This window comes from Protopterus annectens, chromosome 15.part0, assembly GCF_019279795.1.
Source record: "Protopterus annectens isolate FY-2018-M chromosome 15.part0, PAN1.0, whole genome shotgun sequence".
Lineage (NCBI taxonomy): Eukaryota > Metazoa > Chordata > Ceratodontiformes > Protopteridae > Protopterus > Protopterus annectens.
In genome coordinates, this window is record NC_056749.1 from 425,658,073 (window position 1) to 425,682,335 (window position 24,263).

Below are 24,263 nucleotides of genomic sequence, written 5' to 3' on the forward strand. Positions count from 1 at the left end.
GCATATCCCAACAAATAACATGTTCACTTTGCAAGAAGAGGAAAAAGACAAATAACAGTATGTTTTAAAACTTTTTCTCTTAACATTAAAGCAAAATTATTGGATGCTCCATTACAGAATGATACTTTGTTTGGTGTTAAGGCAGAGGAGGTGTTAAAGAAAATGGAGGATAAGGCAAAATCTATGCAGACAGTAAAGGATTTCTTACAGGTACAGCCACCCAGATTTAGCAGGAACTGGCCCTCTAAGAATTGGTCCTTTCCAGTGTCAGATAGACCACAAAGAGGCAGATTCAGACGCCCTAGAGGCAGGCAACAGCCCCAGGGCTCATACAGGCCCAAACAATGGGGTGCTTCTACCTCCAAAAGCGGAGAAGACAAATCACAGCCATATAGAAAACAGTCCCAATGACTTCCCTCTGCCAATGCCAAGCACTTCTTTTTTGGCAACACCCTTAGGGGAAAAGCTAGCACTTTTTTCACAAAACTGGCACAAGATCACCCAGGACAAATGGGTCTTAAATATAGTCTCTCAGGGCTACAGGTTCCACTTTCACACCCTTCCAAACGCAAAAGGTATGCCAGACCTGCCACGCAATCAATGGCAAGAGCACAAAAACAAGTTTCATCTCTCATGGACATGGGGGCTATTCAGCCAGTGCCACAACAAGAGCAGGGACAAGGATTTTACTCAAGACTTTTCTTGGTACCAAGAAAGGACAAAGCCTGGAGACCAATTCTGGACCTGTCTATTCTAAATACTTTTCTGGACGTCCCAACATTCAAAATGTTGACTCTACAGCAGCTTCTGCCCATGTTGGACAAGAAGGCTTGGCTTGTAACTTTGGACCTCAAAGAGGCATACCTGCATGTCCCAATCAGACAATCTTGCAGAAGATACCTCAGATTCATAGTTGGCTCACTGCACTACCAATTCTTTGCACTGCCCTTTGGCTTATCTACTGCGCCCAGAGTCTTCACAAAATGCCTGGCACCAGTAATTGCATTTTGCAGACAAAGAGGAATTCAGATATACCCCTACTTGGACGACTGCCTTATTCAAACAAAGGACAAAGATATTCTACTACAGCATCTGGCGTTTGTAAAAAGATTACTGATTTGCCTAGGGTACACAGTAAATGAAAAGAAATCAAAACTAGTACCCTCTCAAGAGATAATATTCCTGGGTGCAAGCTCAAATACAACTGCCCAGATGGCTTATCTCACGCCAGACAAAGGCATCTGACTGCTTACTTCAAAGACATGGCAACAAAGACCCAGTTATCTGCAAGAAAAATTCTGCAGTCTCTGGGCTACATGGCATCCTGCATTCTACTAATTCCATATGCAAGACTGCATATGAGGAAACTACAATGGTATCTAAAAAGTGTTTGGACTCAACATTGCCACAGCCTGGAAACATTAATTACTTTCATTCCCTGCCTGCAACAGGAATTTCAATGGTGGGCACAGGCTTGTCACCACAACAAGGGACAGCCATTCACCTTACCCACTACCAGGAGACACTAACAACAGATGCATCAGATTATGCCTGGGGGGCGCACATGGCAGGGAAATGTATTCAGGGCACATGGCCCACAAACCAAATGCATCTTCATATCAATCCAAAGAGAGATGCTAGCTGTACAAACTGCCCTGACAGCCTTCAAGGACCTACTTCATCCAGGACAACCACTGATAAAGACGGACAATACTACAGTCATGTGGTACATAAACAAGCAAGGGGGCACACATTCCTACCCCCTCTGCAGGCAAGCCATGACTTTGTGGAACACAGCATTGACTTATCCAGTGCATCTGCAATCACAATTCCTGCCAGGAAAGACAAACACTTTGGCAGACGAACTAAGCAGAAACCTCATGGATCCTCACGAGTGGAAACTGGATACACAAATCTTCAACATGATAACAGGAAAATGGGGATGCCCTAACATCTATTTGCCTCCCCCCACAACTGCCAGCTACAGAGATTCTGCACTCGGACTTATCACAAACAAGCATGGAAAGTGGATGCCCTTTCATTCAGCTGGAAAGCCCTTACAGTATATGCCTTCCCTCCTCTGCCTCTCCTCTCCAAGGTACTCCTAAAGGTCAGACAAGAGAAGCCAAAAATGATACTGATTGCCCCATACCGGCCACACCAGCACTAGTACCCAATCCTCAAGAGCTTGTCTCGAGGCCCAGCCTGGACATTGCCTCTAATACCTCATTTGCTGACCCAACAGAACAATCAGATCCTGCACAGCCAACTCAGAACCCTAAATCTGGCTGCATGGCGGATAATGTAACCATTCAGAACACACCACTCTCTAAAGCAGTTATGGATGTTATTTTGGAGACCAGGAGGCCCAGCACCAGAAAATCTTATGCAGAAAAATGGAAGAGATTCTGTGCTTGGAACCAAGTACAGGGAATTGACTCGCTTGAACCAAATATTCCTCAGATTTTGCAATACCTAACTGAGATGCTGGACAAAGGCCTATCCTTCTCATCAGTTAAGATCCATGCCTCTGCCACTTCAGCTCATTATAATACGGAAACCCCTATTGTTTCTCATCCACTGCTAAGAAAGTTTCTCAGAGGTGCCAAAAACATAAGACCTCCAAGGAGAGCTCCAATACCTACATGGGACCTTGATTTTGTCTTGGAAAAACTCACACTGCCTCCTTTTGAGCCTGCCAATACGGCAGAGATAAAATACTTATCATGGAAAACCGCTCTTCTCCTAGCAATAACTTCAGCAAAAAGAGTCTCAGAGTTACAGGCACTAATGGTTGTGGAACCTTTCATTATTTTCCATCAGGACAGGGTTTCTCTAAGGAAAAATTCGACATTTATGCCTAAGGTAGTGGCTCTTAACCAAACCATACATTTGCCTACCTTTTATCCAAACCCACAGAATAAGGGGGAGAGACTTCTGCATACTTTGGACATACACAGACAGCTACGTTTTTACTTGGACAAGACTAAAGCTTTCAGAAAGTCTGAGCAACTCTTAGTGGCATATGCTGCAGGTTCCCAAGGAAAAGCCATTTCAAAACAGACTATTTCAAAATGGATAGGCCACTGCATTCATTTCTGCTATTCACAACATGGCAAATCAGTGCCCAAGGGCATTAGGCCACATTCTACCAGAGCAGCAGCCACTTCAGCAGCCTTCCTCAGAGGAGTACCAACCAAGGATATTTTGGAGGCTGCAACATGGACTTCAGTGCACACTTTTACAAAACACTACCATTTACCTCTCTACTCTAAATCCAGAGCAGGCTTTGCCACTGCAGTTCTGCAGGGCCTCATAGCCACCCCAAACTCTATTTAGGCTGAGCTGCCCAACCTCAGCTTTGGGATTCAACCCAAGTGTAATGACTGCAACAGTGAAACACGATGAACATAGTACAGTTTTGTACCTACCATAAATGTAGATGTTCAAGTGTATTCACTGTTGCAGTCCATGTTACCCTCCCACCACCCCCCTTTTTCTTTGCTGGGACTTATCTGTACCTATCTATTCTATACAACCTATGTGGTGTATTTGCTTGTGGATGAAGGTTATGTGCATGCTTTTTTATGATCATAATTTTTACAGCCTACCCTTTTGGGGGCACCTGACATCTGGGGCAAGAAAAACTGAAGAAAATGGCGTTGGCTGCATCTTGTATACCCCTGGCGCACTGACGTCAGGGATGAGGCGACAGCAACCAATGCCGGACCAGGACTTTGGAATTCAGGCCGACTGCGGGTAGCCTGCCAGCAGGATAACCCAAGTGTAATGACTGCAACAGTGAATACACTCGAACATCTACATTTATGGTAGGTACACAACTGTACTTTAAGGGAAAATTTGAAGAGCAGACTTTATGGCACCGGGAATAGTTTAACCCTAGCTAAGCGGCGAAGCATGGTGATTTATTTTTTTTAATATAACAGTAGCAAGTGAGCAAACTGATTTAAACCAATTAACCAATAAAAAGCTAAAAACTGAGCTCCGTTCCAGAAGTCTTTGATCAGACAAGTTCTAACTGCACACTCCTGCCACTAGGGTGCAGGGGCACATTCTCCAAAAAAAGATGGCCTCAATTAGCGCTCAAGTTATACAAACAAAGCTAGATTCAGCAGGTCTGAATCTAGTCTATGCTACAGCAAATAAGGCGTACCAATTTCAGAAAGAAGCAGTTCAAATAAGCAGGCACAATAAGCCTTTAACCAGAAACTCCCAATTCAGAAGGGCAGAATCTACCCTTTCCTACCACAAGAGTGCAGACCACACCTTCTTAATGTAAAATAACTGGGCCAAAGCCCAGGTGCTTAAACCAAAACTAACACACTTTTAGAATAACAGACAGTAAGCCTTCAATCAGCAACTCCTAACTTAGAAGGATGCAAGCTACCTGTCCTGCCACAACAGTGCAGACCAGAAACCTTAATGGAAAACTGTAACTAGCAAATACATGCTGAAGGATGTGTTACATTCTAGAATAGGTTTGACTAGGGTAGAGTATAGGGTTGCAATGACTTCCTTGGTTTTAGAAGGGGTGCCTTTGGCAGTTAGTTGAGAAATGTATAAGGATTTTTTTCTAACTGCAGTCACTGTATAATGCTCAAAGGAGAGGGCACTATCAACCCAAGTGCCCAGATGTCAGATCACTGGTTAGTATGGTAATGGGATGTTTTCAATGCAGTAGAATGCAGAGTTTTTCTTCTTCCTGAAGAAGATGCTGCTTTTCTGGACATTTAGTCTGATTCATTTTGTAAACACCAGGAACTGACTTTACCAAGTCTTTTTTTAGTGTATATATATATCCAAAGGGATTTTGACAGCCACGCCCAGCTTTAGTAATCAAACTTTGTTAATCAAGAGATCATGGCTGTCATTTTGAAAGTCTGAAAATAGATGCCAAACAGGAGAAGGCCCAATTCCTAGGGGACACCACTGTTCACTTTTCTGTTTTTAAGAAGTCACTTAGACAATGTGTGTGCTATCCTTAAACCAGCTGGCTTTCATCTTACCACATGGAAGTTTTTATTTTTAAGACCATCAACTTATAAACTATTCCATCATATGGAATGGTATCAATTTCAGTTTCCTTGGCCAGATCAAGGAAGGCAGCATGGACAATGTAACCACTGTCAACCTGAGAAGCTGAGAAGATTCGCCTGCCCTTTAAAAAGTCAAATTGCATTGTTTTCACATAATCAGATTACTGATGTCATGGTTTGAGGTTGGTGATGGTGTGCTTTATGGCTTTACAGATAAGACTCAAAAGACTGATAGGTTTATGGTTCCCAAGGTCTGTGATGGAGCCGCCGTTATCATTATGAAGGGGCAGTACTATAGCTGTGTACCAAAATTCAGGAGCATAACCTGTAGGAAGTCTTATGTTAGGCAGTTAGAGAATAGGATGAGGAAGTTCATGTTTAACACTATTTATTAGACAGCCCAGTAGGTTGTATGGGCCCATGGAGTAAGTGTTCTTTGTCTTAGAAAGTACTTTAAGAATGTGTTCCTTAGTGATAATGGGGTGGAGGGGAGGTGACTCAGGGGTGGTTTGAGAGAGAATGGCAGCTTCAGGGGAAACATTTGCTGTGGACTTGCTAGTCATTATATTTGCAATGTCTTGGGTTTGAGTGGGAGGCTCCGTAATGAAAAAGCTTGGAGTATTGAGACTTGTTATTTAGTTTTATGATGTAGTTGAAGAATGACTTGCTATTATTTGCTTCAGTTGCTCGTCTTAATTTATGTGATGCTTTGTCTTTATAGTTGCCTTAAGTGTCTTAGTAAGGTTGATGACACATTTCTGATGGGTTCTAACCCTACAGAGTAGTTGAAGGAATTTCATCCTTCTGTTATGCAGTTTGTTTATATCTGCAGATCACCAGGACAGTTAATATTTTAATTTAACAACATATTTGGGTTTGGAAGGGACTGCTGTCTCACCACATTTATGTAAATGGGCATAAAAATCAGTAGCATAGCTAGTTGCATAACTGGGGTCAACTGTGGAGTTGACATGGGTAGATTTAGAGATTTTAGCGTACAGTTATATGCAGTTTGCCTTTTTGATGTCTCTAACAATTGTTTAATGAAGGTGGTTGGGACAATAGGAGGTCCTGCCAGCACAGCTAGCTGGAATTTTGTAAATAATTGTCATTTCTGAATATCAAACTGATTTATACAAGATGCTTGTGTTACAAATGTATTAGAGCTGTATGCCATGTGTACATCATACTATTTGTAAAGTGCTTATGCTTAAAATGTATCCACAGTATGCCCTACTGGAGAGAACAGAAATGTACATGCACTATTGTAACTTTTTAAATGTATATGTTTTAAACTAGCAGACAGGAGGTTAACCTCAGTCCAGCACATTTTAAAATATATCTGAATTTAAGTCACTTTATGGGCTAGGCCATAAAGATGCTATCTCACAGGTTTCAATGCAGCCAGCCTGTACTAGGAAGCTTTCTGCATTGTCTTTGGGGTGAACTAATTACTACTCTGGAAGCATGGAGGTAGGCGATTTTTTTTATGACTTCCAGCACCTGCCACAGAGCTGAGCAAAAACCCTTGTTTGTGTATTTTTACAAGTTGGTGCTAACTCTTGCCAGCTTCCAGCAGTGGGGGGTGGCATGGAAACTACAAGTCATATGACCGGACATGATGTCATTCTGCATGCTATCCCAGAAGTAATATTTTAGGTATTATTTTGAGAAGTCTCTTAGTGAGATTAAGCATTCTGTTTTCTGTCTTGGGCCTGACAATAAGAAGGACCATTCATCACATCATTTGCCTTGCTGTATTAAGTAAGTAAGGAATAGTAATTCTCTTAGATTCAGTCAGGAATATAGTGAAGCTTAGTTTAGATATTGTTTTTCTTTGTCTGAGTCTGTCCTTCAATGTTATTTTAAATATTTCCTGTGATTTTGAACTCTGATGTCACTGTGAATAGATATTTATTATATTGTACTTTTATTATTTATTATTAAATATATTTAAACAATTCATTGTGGCTGATCTTTGTAGAGATATTTAAGTTTTGAGAGTATTTGCATATTTATTTTGGTGACACTTTGTGAGCCATTCCTAATAGCCTTGCTCTTGATGAAACTACTGTTTGTATTAATATTGGTTGCACTCAGAATATTGGGTACCCTTGTAACAAATGGCTTTAAGGTTGCTGGCAGGAGTGTCTGATGGTGGTAGTAACTGCCTTATAGCCTGGGCAGAAGGGGGCATAGCTAGTAAATCTGGGCCAGCCTTTCTCAGGTGTAGGTGTGTGTGTGTGTGGTAGCTACTTGAACAGGAAGCAGTGGTTGGACAGAGAGGGTGCAGGATGTCTTGGCTTGGACACTCAGCTGAGATCTCAACTCTGTAGCCATGCCAGTGGGGAGTCTTACTGGGGATCTGGAGAAAGAGGGAGAAGCCAGCCCCAGACTGACTGTGTTTTCCATGTGCTCCTAAGGGAAATTGTGCTTGATGCAGAGAGCTGCATCTAGAGATGCTTTGTGTGTACCAGTTATCCTCCCAGTGAACGTTCCACACAGGTTCCAGTGGTGAGGATTGAGGCTCCTTCATTACTAGCCCAGAGGTGAAGGTTCATTGCAGTGGTATTTTTAACTCATTTACTCCATCAGAGCTCAGGAAGTTTGCACTGTAACTTTGAATGTGGAGCCTAAGCCTTTTGACAGAATCAAATTATGTCCTCATATTTGAAACAAATGTTCATATCTCTGAAATGATCAAGGTTACTAAAGAAGTATAAATGGCAAACTCTTCAGTACAAACTATTTTATTTTTATAGTGGTAGTATTCTTTGGGTTCTAGGTCTTAAACCAAATTTTATAAGTCACAGTAAACATAGTAACTATTACATTTGTAATATTTTGTAAACAGCTTACAGTATGTCAGCAACCACTGACGTTATGCACATACTGTCAGCAGCATTTTATTCATCTAGCTGAGAACTTTCATATGAGGCTAAGGAGTTCTGTCTGTGTTACTTGGTTGTTGAGATATTGAGAAAGCTGTGAAAATTACATCTATATAAATTAATGTCATAAAAACAACAGTCAATATCTAGTAACCTGCACTAGACAGAGGTCAAATATTAAGGCAGTTGAGTTTGCCATTGTGTAAGCTTTAAGATGAAATATTTTAAAACCTTGTGCATAGCATGGTTTTGTAATTATTGATGCAAATATGAACAAGCAGTATTTGACGTATAGAGGTGTCAAGAGGCATTAACTGCTGATGCACCTGGAGGCATCACTTGGATGTAATAAGTTAACAAAGGGTATGGAAGTTCTGAGGGTAAAGGTAACCAAAAAGACTGACTAAGGGAGAGGAGCAGACAGGGGCCAATTATGTGAGTACCAAGTCAAGAATGTTGACACCCCTGGTAGGTTTGGCAAATCATAGTGGAAGCCAGACAAGCATATATTATTAAAGAACACTGATAGAATACCTCTGGGGATGATGTGCGATACATGAAATATTTGTACTGTAGGTTTAGAGACTGAGGTTCATGATTGTTGAAGCTGTGAGCCACAAAGTTCCATAATCCTACAGTAAGAGATAGTTCATGTAGCAAGTAAACCAGACTGCTAACATATTTAATTTATCCATTTTTCTGTATTTGCCACTGACTTTAACAGACTACGGCTTCAGGAAATCTGTGTAAGTCTTTATGAATGAAATTCTCCGGGGTGGCTTTACACTACACAAAAGAAAATAACCCTCACCACCAAATAAAGAAACCAATGTATAAAATAAGTCCAAGTGAAAAGAGAAAAAATGCATTGGTTACACACAGCAGATCACTGTAATATTAAAACTAAATAAGTATACTAGTAAGCGCTTTCACGGATACACTCCGTTTCATCAGACTAATCAACTCCCTAAACAAAGTCACACTTAAAAAGACTCTCAAATACAAACAAGACAATCAAAAAGTTTTCAATTCATTAAAGCAGTACTAACAATAATAAATAGAATAATCATACACAGTATAAAACTGTCTAAAATCACTATTAAAACATATATAAAGCTCATGAATTGTTAAGTGACATAGATAGGATGCCCCTAACCTATGCAAGCAACATACATGTAGTATGTGATGTGATCAAGAATAATTGGGATATTCTTTCTACTGTTAAGGAATTGAATGGAGTGATGAGACAAACCATGTTTTACCTTTAGGAATAATAGATCTTTGAAAAGCCACCTATGTTATTGTTCTCTAGGTTCTCAGAAGCATATCTTGTCAGATAGGCTTGGTACCTATACATGTAGGAGATGCATGGCATGTCCCCATATTCATATAGGTAGACAGTTTGTGCACCCACATGCGGGGTTCAAAATAGATGTCCCCTTCTATGCTGATTGTCACACTAAAAGTGTGGTGCATTTTTGTTATTGCACAGAATGTTTTGCTTTTTATATAGGTAAGACCAATCGACTTCTAAAGGATAGGATTTTAGAACATCTAAGAGACATTAGGAATGTCAAAGCAAGTAGTACATTTGCCATGCATGTGGAGAGAGAAGGTCCAACTCATAGATTTAAATTTTTAGTCTTGGAGATTGTTTCTGCCAATAAGAGAGGGGGTAATCTGAATAATAGTACTGAAGCTATAGAACAAAAATGGATACTCTTTTTTTTCAAGCTGACAAACCACCTGGTTTGAACAGCAGGGTATCCTTAAAACCTTTCTGTAGAGCCAGAGCCCTAAAACACTAGATATTGCACATCTATATTTATACATTTATTATAACTTATATATTCAGTATGTATGTTGGATTTATATATGTCACTTTTAACAATTCATGAGCTTTATATGTGTTTTAATAGCGATTTTAGACAGTTTTATATTGTGTATTATTATTCTATTTATTATTGTTAGTACTGCTTTAATGAATTGAAAACTTTTTGATTGGCTGTTTTCTATTTGAGAGGCATTTTAAGTGTTACTTTGTTTAGGGAGTTTATTAGTCTGATGAAGCAGAGTGTATCCGTGAAAGCGCTTACTAGTGTACTTATTTTGTTTTTATATTAAAGTGATCTGCTGTGTGTAACTAACGCATTTTTCTCTTCACCTGGCTTTGCACTGTAGTTCCAAGGTAATTTTTTACTTTTTTGCCACTTTATTTTTGATGTATTTTAATAGTGTAGTGAGGTTGGATTGGTTTGTTGGATTTCATAGTTTTGTGGCTTTTGTTTTTTTTGTTTTGTTTATACAGTAAGGTGCAGATCTGTTTTATGGGTAACACTGCTTAATGATTGTCCAATTGTGGTCAGCCTTATTTTATTTATTCTTTAATTAAAACATATACAAATATGAATGAATTTCATTTCTAAGAGTTTATTAAGAATAGACACTGTATTTTTGGGAGGGTGATAATTGTGTACATTTTTTGTGTGTGTGTGTGCGTGTGCAGTGCATAAAGTTTATTTATTTTGCACTGATATCAATGGAAAATGCAGCCATTTTTTAAAGTAAGTACAAACTTTGGTTTGAAGGTTGTTTTAGGTGGAATACAGTGTGTGTGTCTGTGTGAACTTTTAATTTACTTTTTAGCGAGTAGCACTTTGATTTTTAAGTAGAACTGTAGCAACTAGGTGAGTAGCTGTCTACTAGCATACTCACTGGTGAAGGGTAACCTATAGTAGACAGTTGAAGGTTGATGTGACTTCAAAATGGAAACTGCTAGAATAGGGGCAGATCTGAGTATCAGATTACTGAGACCAAATAATTAAAATGAATCTTGCTACATAATCATTAACTTAAATGTGGTACTGCTGTTTAATTTTTTGTTTGTTTCTTTTGTTTTGTTACAGATTTGGACTTTGATTTTGATATGTTTGACAGGACTACAAAAGTCCCAAAAACTACAACCACTAAAGCACCCCCAAAGAAAACTCCAGGTGAGCCATCGTTGATTTGTTTATAACAGTTTGCATTCTTTATACAAAGTCTTACATTTTCCCTCCAAGTCAGTGGAACGTAGCAGCACAGAAGTCCCATGATCCAAGTTAAGTCGTAGTGCAGTGACTTCACAGCTTCTGCCCTCCACTGAGGCTTCCTGAGTTAAGTCCCCAGACCTAGTGGTTTTTAAGGCTGCAAGCTTATTGTATTTAAGTGATTAGGTGATTAGCTATCTTTACAGTTGGTATTAGTTTTACAGAAGTGAGAAGTAACAGAGTGGACCATTGTAATAGGTATGTTGCTCATGTGTGGGATCTCCTTGCTCACTATGATGTGAGAGATATTCTACCTTGACGACCACAATGCCAGTACTAGGCCCACAGAAGTAATGATCTTTGCACATTAAGCGTCTCTGTGTAAACATACCATTGACATTTCTGATCAGGCTTTCCACACAGACCCGAGTATAGTTTGCTGTGTGAGGTACTAATGAAACACTTTTGATATCGTGCTTCATCTTCACACAAAATGTTCCAGCCTATGATGTTAAACCCATAATTAGTCCATTCCTTTAAGTGCAATACTGTCTGCTTGGATTTTGGTGATATAGTGAGTCCATATCCTGTTCCCAGTTCACTCCCTTTCTTTAAGTGTACAGAGTTTTTCTTCATACTTCAGACCGCCCATTTTCACTACCTTCCCTTGACCATCTTTGTAGCTCCCTCATTTTTGTATCCCTTTTCTTGTATTGTTTCCAAAACTGTACCCAGTATTCTAGGCATGACCTTAGTAATAGCATCTACAATGGATGAACAGTTACTGTTCAGTCATTGTGGCACAAAATAGCATTCATAGCCTGCTTTTACTGTGCTCTTTAATGAAGTTTGGGTGTTATGATCACTCCCAGACAGATCTTCATCGTGTTTCACTGTTGCAGTCATTACTCTTGTCAGGCTACCCTCAGTCAGCCAGAATTCCAAAGTCTAGGTCCGGCATCGGTTGCTGTCGCCTCTTCCCTGATGTCAGTGTGCCAGGGGTATAAGATGCAGCCGACGCCATTTTCTTCAGTTTTTCTTGCCGCTCAGTGCATGAAGCAAAAGCAGTTCGCAAGTGCTGGTCGGCCGACTCCTGAGATTTTCAAATCAGAATTTCAGAACCGAAGTCTTCATTAAAGCTAAGTACCCCGTTGGGGAAACTTTTTTCTTGCTCCAGACCAATGTCAGAAAATGTTAACAATTGTATTTCTTGTGGGAAGCAAATACCTCATAAGGATTTTCACTCTTACTGTATTCCTTGCCTAGGCCCTGATCACATCGTTGCTAGTTGTCGGTTTTGTGCTAGATTTAACCAACGCACTATCAAGCGTCAGTTCGATTTTGCATTTCATTACTTTGGCCAAAGATTTAATTATATAATGCCGTCGGAATAGCCGACTACCGGAGATTACAAAAAAACGCAAGGACAAGGATAGGCATCCGAGGTCCAAAACTGACGATAGAGCCTCTACTAGGCCAGTCGCCGGTTCTCAGTGAGGCACTTAAGCAGCCCCTGGCGCCCACTACCTCAGAGCCACAGGCCGCTACCGACTCCCACGTGGAACCGACTGGGCCTCTGGATACTCAAGGTATTGGACACTCGGAAATCACTCCCTCAGATGAGTCTGGAGCCGCTGAGCAAGCATCGGCTTCTGATGGTGTCTTCAGACCTACACAACTATATATTAAGCCATCTTCAGCTTCAAAGACAAAGACTAAAGCAGCTCTAAAGACAAAGAAACAAGTACAACATTCTCCTACTCAGACTTCCATGCCTAATAAACAGATGCTCAAAATGGCCAAAGACCTAATTACTTTGATCAGGGGCTCCCATCCCCCTCCTGATAAGAGGCCTAGGCAAGAGACTGAGTATGATTCTTCTGATCAGGTATCTGTTTCCTCTGATTCCACTTCTGAACAGGATTACTCCATGCCTCCCTATGAGGATTCTGACGCTGAAGAATCCATTCCTTCAGCCTCTCCTCCTGAGGATTATTCTTTTGGGGAAACACTGCATACTATGAGGGAGCAAAGGGGGGTCAAGGCTGCTTCTGCCAAAAACCCTGTCCCCTCAGACAGAGATTCTAGGGCTTTTGACAGATGGGGGAAAAAGTTTACACTTCTGCTACCTTGGCTGTAAGGGCTTTAAATTGTCAGTTTCATATGCTCAAATATCAGCAATACTTAATGTCTTTGTTAAAACAAAAAAATGTTGACAAATTCTGAATGTTCTGAAAACAAAGATTTGCAGGATTTATTGCATGCAGCTGAACAAGTGGGAAAACATACTTTGCAATGTGGCTATGATTCACTGGAGGCCTCGTGCAGGGCCGCTGTTACAGGTTCTGTTATTAGAAGGTATGCTTGGTTAAAGGAACAGAATCTCCCTGATCATGTTAAATGTCAGAAGAAAAAATTCAAACGAGTCACATTTGCCTCAGGTGATGAAAAACTTCTTTATTAGTAGCTAACCAGATTACACAGCATGTTGGCCAAGATGATCTCCTCTGGTCAACTTGTTTACTGACATCAACTTTTATACTGCAAGCAAAACAACTTTTTGTTACATTTCTGACCGTTGACAGTTGGCTATGAAAAACATATAGGATAAACATGTTTATCACAAATTACCTCAACCCAACAGTTAGTACAGAATGTTCAAGAAGTACAGAATGTTCAGTTCAACATTGGTAGCTCAAATTTTCCAGGACACACAGCTTGCTTCAGTAAATTAACTCTTACTCGGCCGTGCGTCCTTATCCCAGGCTTCACTAAGCTATAACCAAATCTCTTTATTCTGAAAATCAGAAAACAGTTATTATTCAGGTTTATAAGCAATGCTGCATTTTGTTCACAGATGAGGCCCATCTTTGATAGGCATATCCCAACAAATAACATGTTCACTTTGCAAGAAGAGGAAAAAGACAAATAACAGTATGTTTTAAAACTTTTTCTCTTAACATTAAAGCAAAATTATTGGATGCTCCATTACAGAATGATACTTTGTTTGGTGTTAAGGCAGAGGAGGTGTTAAAGCAAATGGAGGATAAGACAAAATCTATGCAGACAGTAAAGGATTTCTTACAGGTACAGCCACCCAGATTTAGCAGGAACTGGCCCTCTAAGAATTGGTCCTTTCCGGTGTCAGACAGACCACAAAGAGGCAGATTCAGATGCCCTAGAGGCAGGCAACAGCCCCAGGGCTCATACAGGCCCAAACAATGGGGTGCTTCTACCTCCAAAAGCGGAGAAGACAAACCACAGCCATATAGTAAACAGTCCCAATGACTTCCCTCTGCCAATGCCAAGTACTTCTTTTTTGGCAACACCCTTAGGGGGAAAGCTAGCACTTTTTTCACAAAACTGGCACAAGATCACCCAGGACAAATGGGTCTTAAATATAGTCTCTCAGGGCTACAGGTTCCACTTTCACACCCTTCCAAAGGCAAAAGGTATGCCAGACCTGCCACGCAATCAATGGCAAGAGCACAAAAACAAGTTTCATCTCTCGTGGACATGGGGGCTATTCAGCCAGTGCCACAACAAGAGCAGGGACAAGGATTTTACTCAAGACTTTTCTTGGTACCAAGAAAGGACAAAGCCTGGAGACCAATTCTGGACCTGTCTATTCTAAATACTTTTCTGGACGTCCCAACATTCAAAATGTTGACTCTACGGCAGCTTCTGCCCATGTTGAACAAGAAGGCTTGGCTGGTAACTTTGGACCTCAAAGAGGCATACCTGCATGTCCCAATCAGACAATCTTGCAGAAGATGCCTCAGATTCATAGTTGGCTCACTGCACTACCAATTCTTTGCACTGCCCTTTGGCTTATCTACTGCGCCCAGAGTCTTCACAAAATGCCTGGCACCAGTAATTGCATTTTGCAGACAAAGAGGAATTCAGATATACCCCTACTTGGACGACTGCCTTATTCAAGCAAAGGACAAAGATATTCTACTACAGCATCTGGCGTTTGTAAAAAGATTACTGATTTGCCTAGGGTACACAGTAAACGAAAAGAAATCAAAACTAGTACCCTCTCAAGAGATAATATTTCTGGGTGCAAGCTCAAATACAACTGCCCAGATGGCTTATCTCACGCCAGACAAACAAAGGCATCTGACTGCTTACTTCAAAGACATGGCAACAAAGACCCAGTTATCTGCAAGAAAAATTCTGCAGTCTCTGGGCTACATGGCATCCTGCATTCTACTAATTCCATATGCAAGACTGCATATGAGGAAACTACAATGGTATCTAAAACGTGTTTGGACTCAACATTGCCACAGCCTGGAAACATTAATTACTCTCATTCCCTGCCTGCAACAGGAATTTTAATGGTGGGCACAAGCTTGTCACCACAACAAGGGACAGTCATTCACCTTACCCACTGCCAGGAGACACTAACAACAGATGTATCAGATTATGCCTGGGGGGCGCACATGGCAGGGAAATGTATTCAGGGCACATGGCCCACAAACCAAATGCATCTTCATATCAATCAAAGAGAGATGCTAGCTGTACAAAATGCCCTGACAGCCTTCAAGGACCTACTTCATCCAGGACAACTACTGATAAAGACGGACAATACTACAGTCATGTGGTACATAAACAAGCAAGGGGGCACACATTCCTACCCCCTCTGCAGGCAAGCCATGACTTTGTGGAACACAACATTGACTTATCAAGTACATCTGCAAGCACAATTCCTGCCAGGAAAGACAAGCACTTTGGCAGACGAACTAAGCAGAAACCTCATGGATCCTCACGAGTGGATACTGGACACACAAATCTTCAACATGATAACAGGAAAATGGGGATGCCCTAACATCTATTTGCCTCCCCCCACAACTGCCAGCTACAGAGATTCTGCACTTGGACTTATCACAAACAAGCATGGAAAGTGGACGCCCTTTCATTCAGCTGGAAAGCCCTTACAGTATATGCCTTCTCTCTTCTGCCTCTCCTCTCCAAGGTACTTTTAAAGGTCAGACAAGAGAAGCCAAAAATGATACTGATTGCCCCAGGCTGGCCACACCAGCACTAGTACCCAATCCTCAAGAGCTTGTCTCAAGGCCCAGCCTGGACATTGCCTCTAATACCTCATTTGCTGACCCTGTTAACAGAACAATCAGATCCTGCACAGCCAACTCAGAACCCTAAATCTGGCTGCATGGCGGATAATGTAACCATTCCGAACACACCTCTCTCTAAAGCAGTTATGGATGTTATTTTGGAGGCCGGGAGGCCCAGCACCAGAAAATCTTATGCAGAAAAATGGAAGAGATTCTGTGCTTGGAACCAAGTACAGGGAATTGACTCGCTTGAACCAAATATTCCTCAGATTTTGCAATACCTAACTGAGATGCTGGACAAAGGCCTATCCTTCACATCAATTAAGATCCATGCCTCTGCCATTTCAGCTCATTACAATACGGAAACCCCTATTGTTTCTCATCCACTGCTAAGAAAGTTTCTCAGAGGTGCCAAAAACATAAGACCTCCAAGGAGAGCTCCAATACCTACATGGGACCTCGATTTTGTCTTGGAAAAACTCACACTGCCTCCTTTTGAGCCTGCCAATACAGCAGAGATAAAATACTTATCATGGAAAACCGCTCTTCTCCTAGCAATAACTTCAGTAAAAAGAGTCTCAAAGTTACAGGCACTAATGGCTGTGGAACCTTTCATTATTTTCCATCAGGACAGGGTTTCTCTAAGGAAAAATTCGACATTTATGCCTAAGGTAGTGTCCAGAGTGGCTCTTAACCAAACTATACATTTGCCTACCTTTTATCCAAACCCACAGAATAAGGGGGAGAGACTTCTGCATACTTTGGACATACACAGACAGCTACGCTTTTACTTGGACAAGACTAAAGCTTTCAGAAAGTCTGAGCAACTCTTAGTGGCATATGCTGCAAGTTCCCAAGGAAAAGCCATTTCAAAACAGACTATTTCAAAATTGATAGGCCACTGCATTCATTTCTGCTATTCACAACATGGCAAATCAGTGCCCAAGGGCATTAGGCCACATTCTACCAGAGCAGCAGCCACTTCAGCAACCTTCCTCAGAGGAGTACCAACGAAGGATATTTTGGAGGCTGCAACCTGGACTTCAGTGCACACTTTTACAAAGCACTACCATTTACCTCTCTACTCTAAATCCAGAGCAGGCTTTGCCACTGCAGATGTTCATCGTGCATACAGCTGCAGTAATCACAGATGGGTTTTCTGCCGTCAGGCGGTCCCTCGGTCGGCCGAATTCCAAAGTCTTGGTCCGGCGTCGGTTGTCGTCGCTTTCTCTTCTGACGTCAGTGAGGCCAGAGTATATAAGACACAGCCGACGCCATGTTCTTCAGTCTTTTTTGCCGCGCGGTGCCCGAAGCAGAAGCAGTTCGCAAGTGCCGGTCGGCCAGCTCCTGAATTACGAAAATTTTGGAAACCGAAGTCTTCATTAAAGCTAAGTACCCCGTTGGGGAATCTTTTCTTGCCTCAGACCGATGTCAGAAAAAGTTAATAATTGTATTTCTTGTGGGAAGCAAATACCGCATAAGGATTTCCATTCCCTCTGCATACCTTGTTTAGGCCCAGACCACGATGTCTTGGGCTGTCGCTTTTGCGCTACCTTCAATAAACGCACTATTAAGCGTTGGGCGGAGTTCGCCCAACACTATTTTGGTAAAGCTTTTGATTATAAAATGTCGTCGGACACTCCGACTACCGTTTTGTCCAAAAAACCCAAGGAAAAGGACCGACATGCGAGGCCCCCGCCGACACCACGCCAAAACAGGCTACATGTGGTCCGTTTCTCAGCAAGACGCCTTTGCAGTCCCTGACTACCGACGACACTCCTTTGGCGGTGTCCTCTGTACCCGAGACCGCTGGGACCTCGGCCCTTTCCCAGACTACAACTACCGAAGCCTTTGCTATTGTTGAGCCTACTAATGTGGACAGGTCCACCTCCACCCATGGTGTCTTTAGACCCTCATCTTCTTTTTCTATTAAGGCCTTTACTAAATCCAAAGCAGCCAGGCATCCTAAGAGGCCTGTTGCACAGGGCCCATCTCCAGGTCCCATGCCTAAAAAACAGATGCTTAAAATGGCTGAGGATTTAATTACTCTTATCAGAGGTTCTCAACCCCCTCCAGACAAGAGACCCAGAGTGGAGGAAGATTCTCCCTCTTCTGATCAGGGATCCATTTTATCAGAACATTCTGATGCAGAGGAACACTCTTACTCCCCTTTTGAGGATTCAGATGCAGAACAGTCCATCCCTTCTGTATCTCCTCCTGAGGATTTTTCCTTTGGGGAAACCTTGCACACCTCGAGGGAACACTTCCATTGGGAAGGCCAAGACTTTTCAGATTCCAAGAAAAGACTTAGGGAATTTCTTTTGTTACCTCAACACAGACCTCTGGCTATACTTCCTGTTTTGGACATACTTGATGATGTTTATTCGGAGGCTTGCCTTAACCCGGATTCTCTGCCTCCTGCACCATTCAAACCTGATAGGTATTACAGAGTACCCAACTCTCACCAATTTCTCTTCAAAAGCCATAATGCTGACCCTGAAACCATTTCACAAGGCCCCAAGGGATTGAAGGCCTCCACTGCCAAGAATCCACTTCCTGCAGAAAGGGAGTCAAGATCTTTAGAAAGGTAGGGTAAAAAGGTATATACTTCGGCCACCCTAGCCATGAGGGCCTTAAATTGTCAGTTTCATATGCTTAAATACCAACAGTTCCTGTTCTCACAATTAAGGAATAAAATGTCGCAACCTGAACAACCAGATTTAAAGGAGTTGCAGGATATGATGCATAGTGCAGAGCAAGTGGGTAAACACACTTTACAATGTGGTTATGATGCCAGGCTTCAAGTAGAGTGGCTGCTACAGGATCAGTCATTCGCAGACATGCCTGGCTTAGAGAACAAAACTTGCCTGATCATGTGAAAGCTAAACTTCTAGATGCTCCTTTACAAAAGGATGTGCTGTTTGGCACTAATGCTGAGTAGATACTAAGGAAAATGGAAGAAAAAGCCAAATCTATGCAAACTGTCAAAGCCTTTTTACAGGTCCAACCATCATGTTTTAGCAGAAATTGGCCTTCAAAAAACTGGTCCTTTCCAGCCACTGACAAGGCCCAAAGAGGTAGATACAGACGCACAAGGGGCAGAGGGCAATCACAAGGATCATACAGAGGACGACAATGGCAAACTCCAGCACCAAGAGGTGGCGAGGACAGTGCACAACAATACAGGAAGCAAACCCAATGACTCCCTCATTTCCATGCCAAGCACGTCTCAGCTGGCAGCACCTTTGGGAGGAAAGCTAGCATTATTTGCAGACAATTGGCATATTGTCACAACAGACAAATGGATCCTGGACATTATAAACAGAGGCTACAAATTTCATTTTCACACTCTTCCAAAAATGAGAGGCATGCCAAACCTGCCACAGAATCAAAGGGCAGAGGCACAACTACAAATTTCAAAGCTCATAAGCATGAGAGCTATTCAAGAGGTACCTACTCACGAACAAGGTCAAGGTTTTTATTCAAGACGTTTTCTGGTACCAAGGAAAGGAACCGACTGGAGACCCATTTTGGACTTATCCATCCTAAACGCATTTCTACTCGTACCAAAATTCAAGATGCTCACATTACAGCAACTTCTTCCCATGCTGGGCAAGGAGTTTTGGCTGGTAACATTGGACCTCAAGGAGGCATACCTGCATGTCCCAATCAGACAAAGCTGCAGAAGATACCTCAGATTTCTTGCAGGTTCAATCCACTATCAATTCTCTGCATTGCCCTTTGGCTTATCTACTGCGCCAAGAGTATTCACCAAGTGCCTGGCATCAGTGATTGCCTACTGCAGACTTCAAGGAATACAAATTTACCCTTATTTGGATGACTGCCTGATCCAAGTGGACAGCAAACACATACTTCTGGAACATCTGGCATATGTGACAAAGTTATTGCATTCTCTGGGATACACAATCAACAAAGAGAAATCAAGGCTAATACCATCTCAGAAAATAACTTTCCTGGGTGCCAACTTGGACACAAACACCCAGATGGCCTATCTTACGCCAGAAAAACAGGGGCAACTATCTCATTACTTCAAAATACTAGCAAAAAGTACCAGGCTTACTGCAAGGAAAATCTTGCAGGCTCTGGGATTCATGGCATCTTGCATTCTTTTAATCCCATGTGCAAAGCTGCATATGAGGAAACTTCAGTGGTACCTAAAAAACCTATGGTCTCAACAGAGTCACAGTTTGGAAACAATAATTCCAATAATCCCATGTTTGTAAAAGGAATTTCTATGGTGGGCCCAAGCATGTCAAGCAAACACAGGCCTCCCATTCTGCAAGCCTCAAGCAAAGCAAGTTATCACAACAGACGCCTCGGATTACGCCTGGGGGGCGCACATGACGGACAGGTGCATCCAGGGCAAATGGTCCCAAAAGGAAAAGCACCTTCACATCAATCAAAAAGAAATGCTAGCAGTAATAAATGCAATTACAGCTTTCAAGGACTTCCTGCATCCAGAGCAATTACTGATAAGAACGGACAACACCACAGTAATGTGGTACATAAACAAACAAGGAGGAACACATTCATACCCCTTGTGCAGACTAGCCATGACTCTTTGGAACTTGGCTCTGGAATGGCAAATCGAACTTCAAGCACAGTACCTGCCAGGATTGGAAAACACGCTGGCAGACAAATTAAGCAGAAATATGACAGATCCACACGAATGGAAGTTACATCCTCAGGTGTTTACAGAAATAACCCAAGTGTGGGGGAGGCCAGACATAGATCTTTTTGCCTCCCACAGGAATCATCAATTGCAAATGTTTTGTTCGAGGACCTTTCATCCAAAGGCCTGGAGAGTGGACGCCCTTTCATTCAGTTGGACAGCATGGACAGTTTACGCATTTCCACCTCTGCCTCTTCTGCCCAAGGTACTTTTGAAAGCAAGAGCAGACAGACCGAAGATGATACTGATTGCTCCAGATTGGCCAAGGCAACATTGGTACCCACTGCTGAGGAGCCTAACACATACTCCTCCCTGGTCCCTGCCTCTAATGCCTCTTTTGCTGATTCAGCACAGCTACAAAACTCTCCACAGTCAGCTGAAAACACTCAATCTCGCTGCATGGAAAATTCCTTAACACCACAACAGACCCTACTCTCCAAGGAGGTGCAGGATGTCATTTTGGAGGCCAGAAGGCCATCTACTAGAAAAGCTTACTCCGCAAAATGGAAGCGATTTTGTTCTTGGAATGAGAAAAAAGGCCAGGACCCTAGAAAACTGAACTTGCCTCAGGTATTACAGTACCTAGCTGAGCTGCTGAACAGTGGACTTTCATTCTCTTCCATAAAAATCCATGCCTCAGCCATTTCTGCAGAATACAACACGGATCCTCCTTTATTTTCTCACTCACGCTTACGACAGTTCCTCAGAGGGGCTAAGAATATTAGACCACCAAGGAAACAACCAATACCAGCCCTGGGATCTTAATTACATACTAGAAAAATTAACATTGCCTCCTTTTGAACCAGCTGCCTCAACAGATTTGCAATATTTGGCCTGGAAAACTGCCTTCCTTCTGGCTATCACTTCAGCTCGTAGAGTTTCGGAACTACAGGCCCTCATGGCGGTGCAGCCCTTTCTCATTTTCCATCAAGACAGGGTTTCCCTTCGTACCAACCCATCATTTATGCCTAAAGTGGTATCCAGGGTAGCTTTAAATCAAGCCATACACCTTCCTACCTTTTTACCCCAATCCTCAAAACAAAGGGGAAAGGCTGCTACATTCTTTAGACATCCATAGGCAGCTACGTTACTATTTGGACAGAACAAAGTCCCTCAGGAAATCAGAACAACTCTTTGTGTCCTATGCTGTAGGGGCTCAAGGGAAGCCAGTTTCCAAACAGACTATTTCAAAGTGGATAGGCCACTGCATCCGGTTTTGTTATTCCTATCATGGAAAATCTGTTCCTACAGGTATCCGATCACACTCCACCAGGGCCACAGCTACCTCTACAGCCTTCCTCAGAGGAGTTCCTACCAAAGATATTCTGGAGGCAGCCACTTGAAGTTCTGTACATACCTTCACAAAACACTACCACCTGCCTTTATATTCCAGAACAAGAGCAGGCTTTGCCACTGCTGTTTTGCAGGGCATTCTGGCTCAACCCAGTTCCTCCTAGTACCTACCACCCTGTGCGTAGCTTTGGGACTCTACCCATCTGTGATTACTGCAGCTGTATGCACGACGAACATAATGCAGTTTTGTACCTACCATAAATGTAGATGTTCGAGTGCTAATACAGCTGCAGTACAGGTTTCCCTCCCTCCTTCCCCACTTGGTAAAGGCATGGGGCCTAACAACCTCTTCATACAACCTGACTGGGTTATCCTTCTATGGTTTATTTGCTTGCAACCACTGATTTGGGATTATATTGCATTGCATGTATACACATATAAGCATAATTTATGTATTGCCTTCCTTCTGGGGGCACCTGACATCTGGGGCAAGAAAGACTGAAGAACATGGCGTCGGCTGTGTCTTATATACTCTGGCCTCACTGACGTCAGAAGAGAAAGCGACGACAACCGATGCCGGACCAAGACTTTGGAATTCGGCCGACCGAGGGACCGCCTGACGGCAGAAAACCCATCTGTGATTACTGCAGCTGTATTAGCACTCGAACATCTACATTTATGGTAGGTACAAAACTGTACTTTCTGCAGGGCCTCATAGCCACTCCAAACTCTATTTAGGCCCAGCCGCCCAAGCTCAGCTTTGGGGTTCAACCCAAGTGTAATGACTGCAACAGTGAAACACAATGAACATAGTACAGTTGTGTACCTCCCATAAATGTAGATGTTCGAGTGTATTCACTGTTGCAGTCCATGTTACCCTCCCACCACCCCCCTTTTTCTTTGCTGGGACTTATCTGTACCTATCTATTCTATACAACCTATATGGTGTATTTGCTTGTGGATGAAGGTTATGTGCATGCTTTTTTATGATCATAATTTTTACAGCCTACCCTTTTGGGGGCACCTGACATCTGGGGCAAGAAAAACTGAAGAAAATGGCGTTGGCTGCATCTTGTATACCCCAGGCGCACTGACGTCAGGGAAGAGGCGACAGCAACCAACGCCGGACCAGGACTTTGGAATTCAGGCCGACTACGGGTAGTCTGCCAGCAGGATAACCCAAGTGTAATGACTGCAACAGTGAATACACTCGAACATCTACATTTATGGTAGGTACACAACTGTACTTTAAGGGAAAATTTGAAGAGCAGACTTTATGGCACCGGGAATAGTTTAACCCTAGCTAAGCGGCAAAGCATGGTGATTTTTTTTTTTAATATAACAGTAGCAAGTGAGCAAACTGATTTAAACCAATTAACAAATAAAAAGCTAAAAACTGAGCTCCGTTCCAGAAGTCTTTGATCAGACAAGTTCTAACTACACACTCCTGCCACTAGGGTGCAGGGGAACCTTCTCCAAAAAAAGATGGCCTCAATTAGTGCTCAAGTTATACAAACAAAGCTAGATTCAGCAGGTCTGAATCTAGTCTATGCTACAGCAAATAAGGCGTACCAATTTCAGAAAGAAGCAGTTCAAATAAGCAGGCACAATAAGCCTTTAACCAGAAACTCTCAATTCAGAAGGGCAGAATCTACCCTTTCCTACCACAAGAGTGCAGACCACACCTTCTTAATGTAAAATAACTGGGCCAAAGCCCAGGTGCTTAAACCAAAACTAAAACACTTTTTTAGAATAACAGACGGTAAGCCTTCATTCAGCAACTCCTAACTTAGAAGGATGCAAGCTACCTGTCCTGCCACAACAGTGCAGACCAGAAACCTTAATGTAAAACTGTAACTAGCAAATACATGCTGAAGGATGTGTTACATTCTAGAATAGGTCTGACTAGGGTAGAGTATAGGGTTGCAATGACTTCCTTGGTTTTAGAAGGGGTGCCTTTGGCAGTTAGTTGAGAAATGTATAAGGATTTTTTTCTAACTGCAGTCACTGTATAATGCTCAAAGGAGAGGGCACTATCAACCCAAGTGCCCAGATATCTGATCACTGGTTAGTATGGTAACGGGATGTTTTCAGTGCAGTAGAATGCAGAGTTTTTCTTCTTCCTGAAGAAGATGCTGCATTTCTGGACATTTAGTCTGATTCATTTTCTAAACACCAGGAACTGACTTTGTCTTTTTTTAGTGTATATATATCCAATGGGA

General features: G+C 42.2%; 1 protein-coding gene across 1 annotated transcript in view; it reads left to right on the forward strand.

The window, feature by feature from the left end:
* Positions 1-24,263, forward strand: part of CD99L2 (CD99 molecule like 2) — a gene marked incomplete in the record, with an annotated part of 1,047,726 nt that overhangs the window by 670,336 nt on the left and 353,127 nt on the right. The window contains 1 exon segment of the mRNA XM_044057164.1: positions 10,855-10,941. Coding sequence (XP_043913099.1) covers positions 10,855-10,941 — 87 coding nt within the window.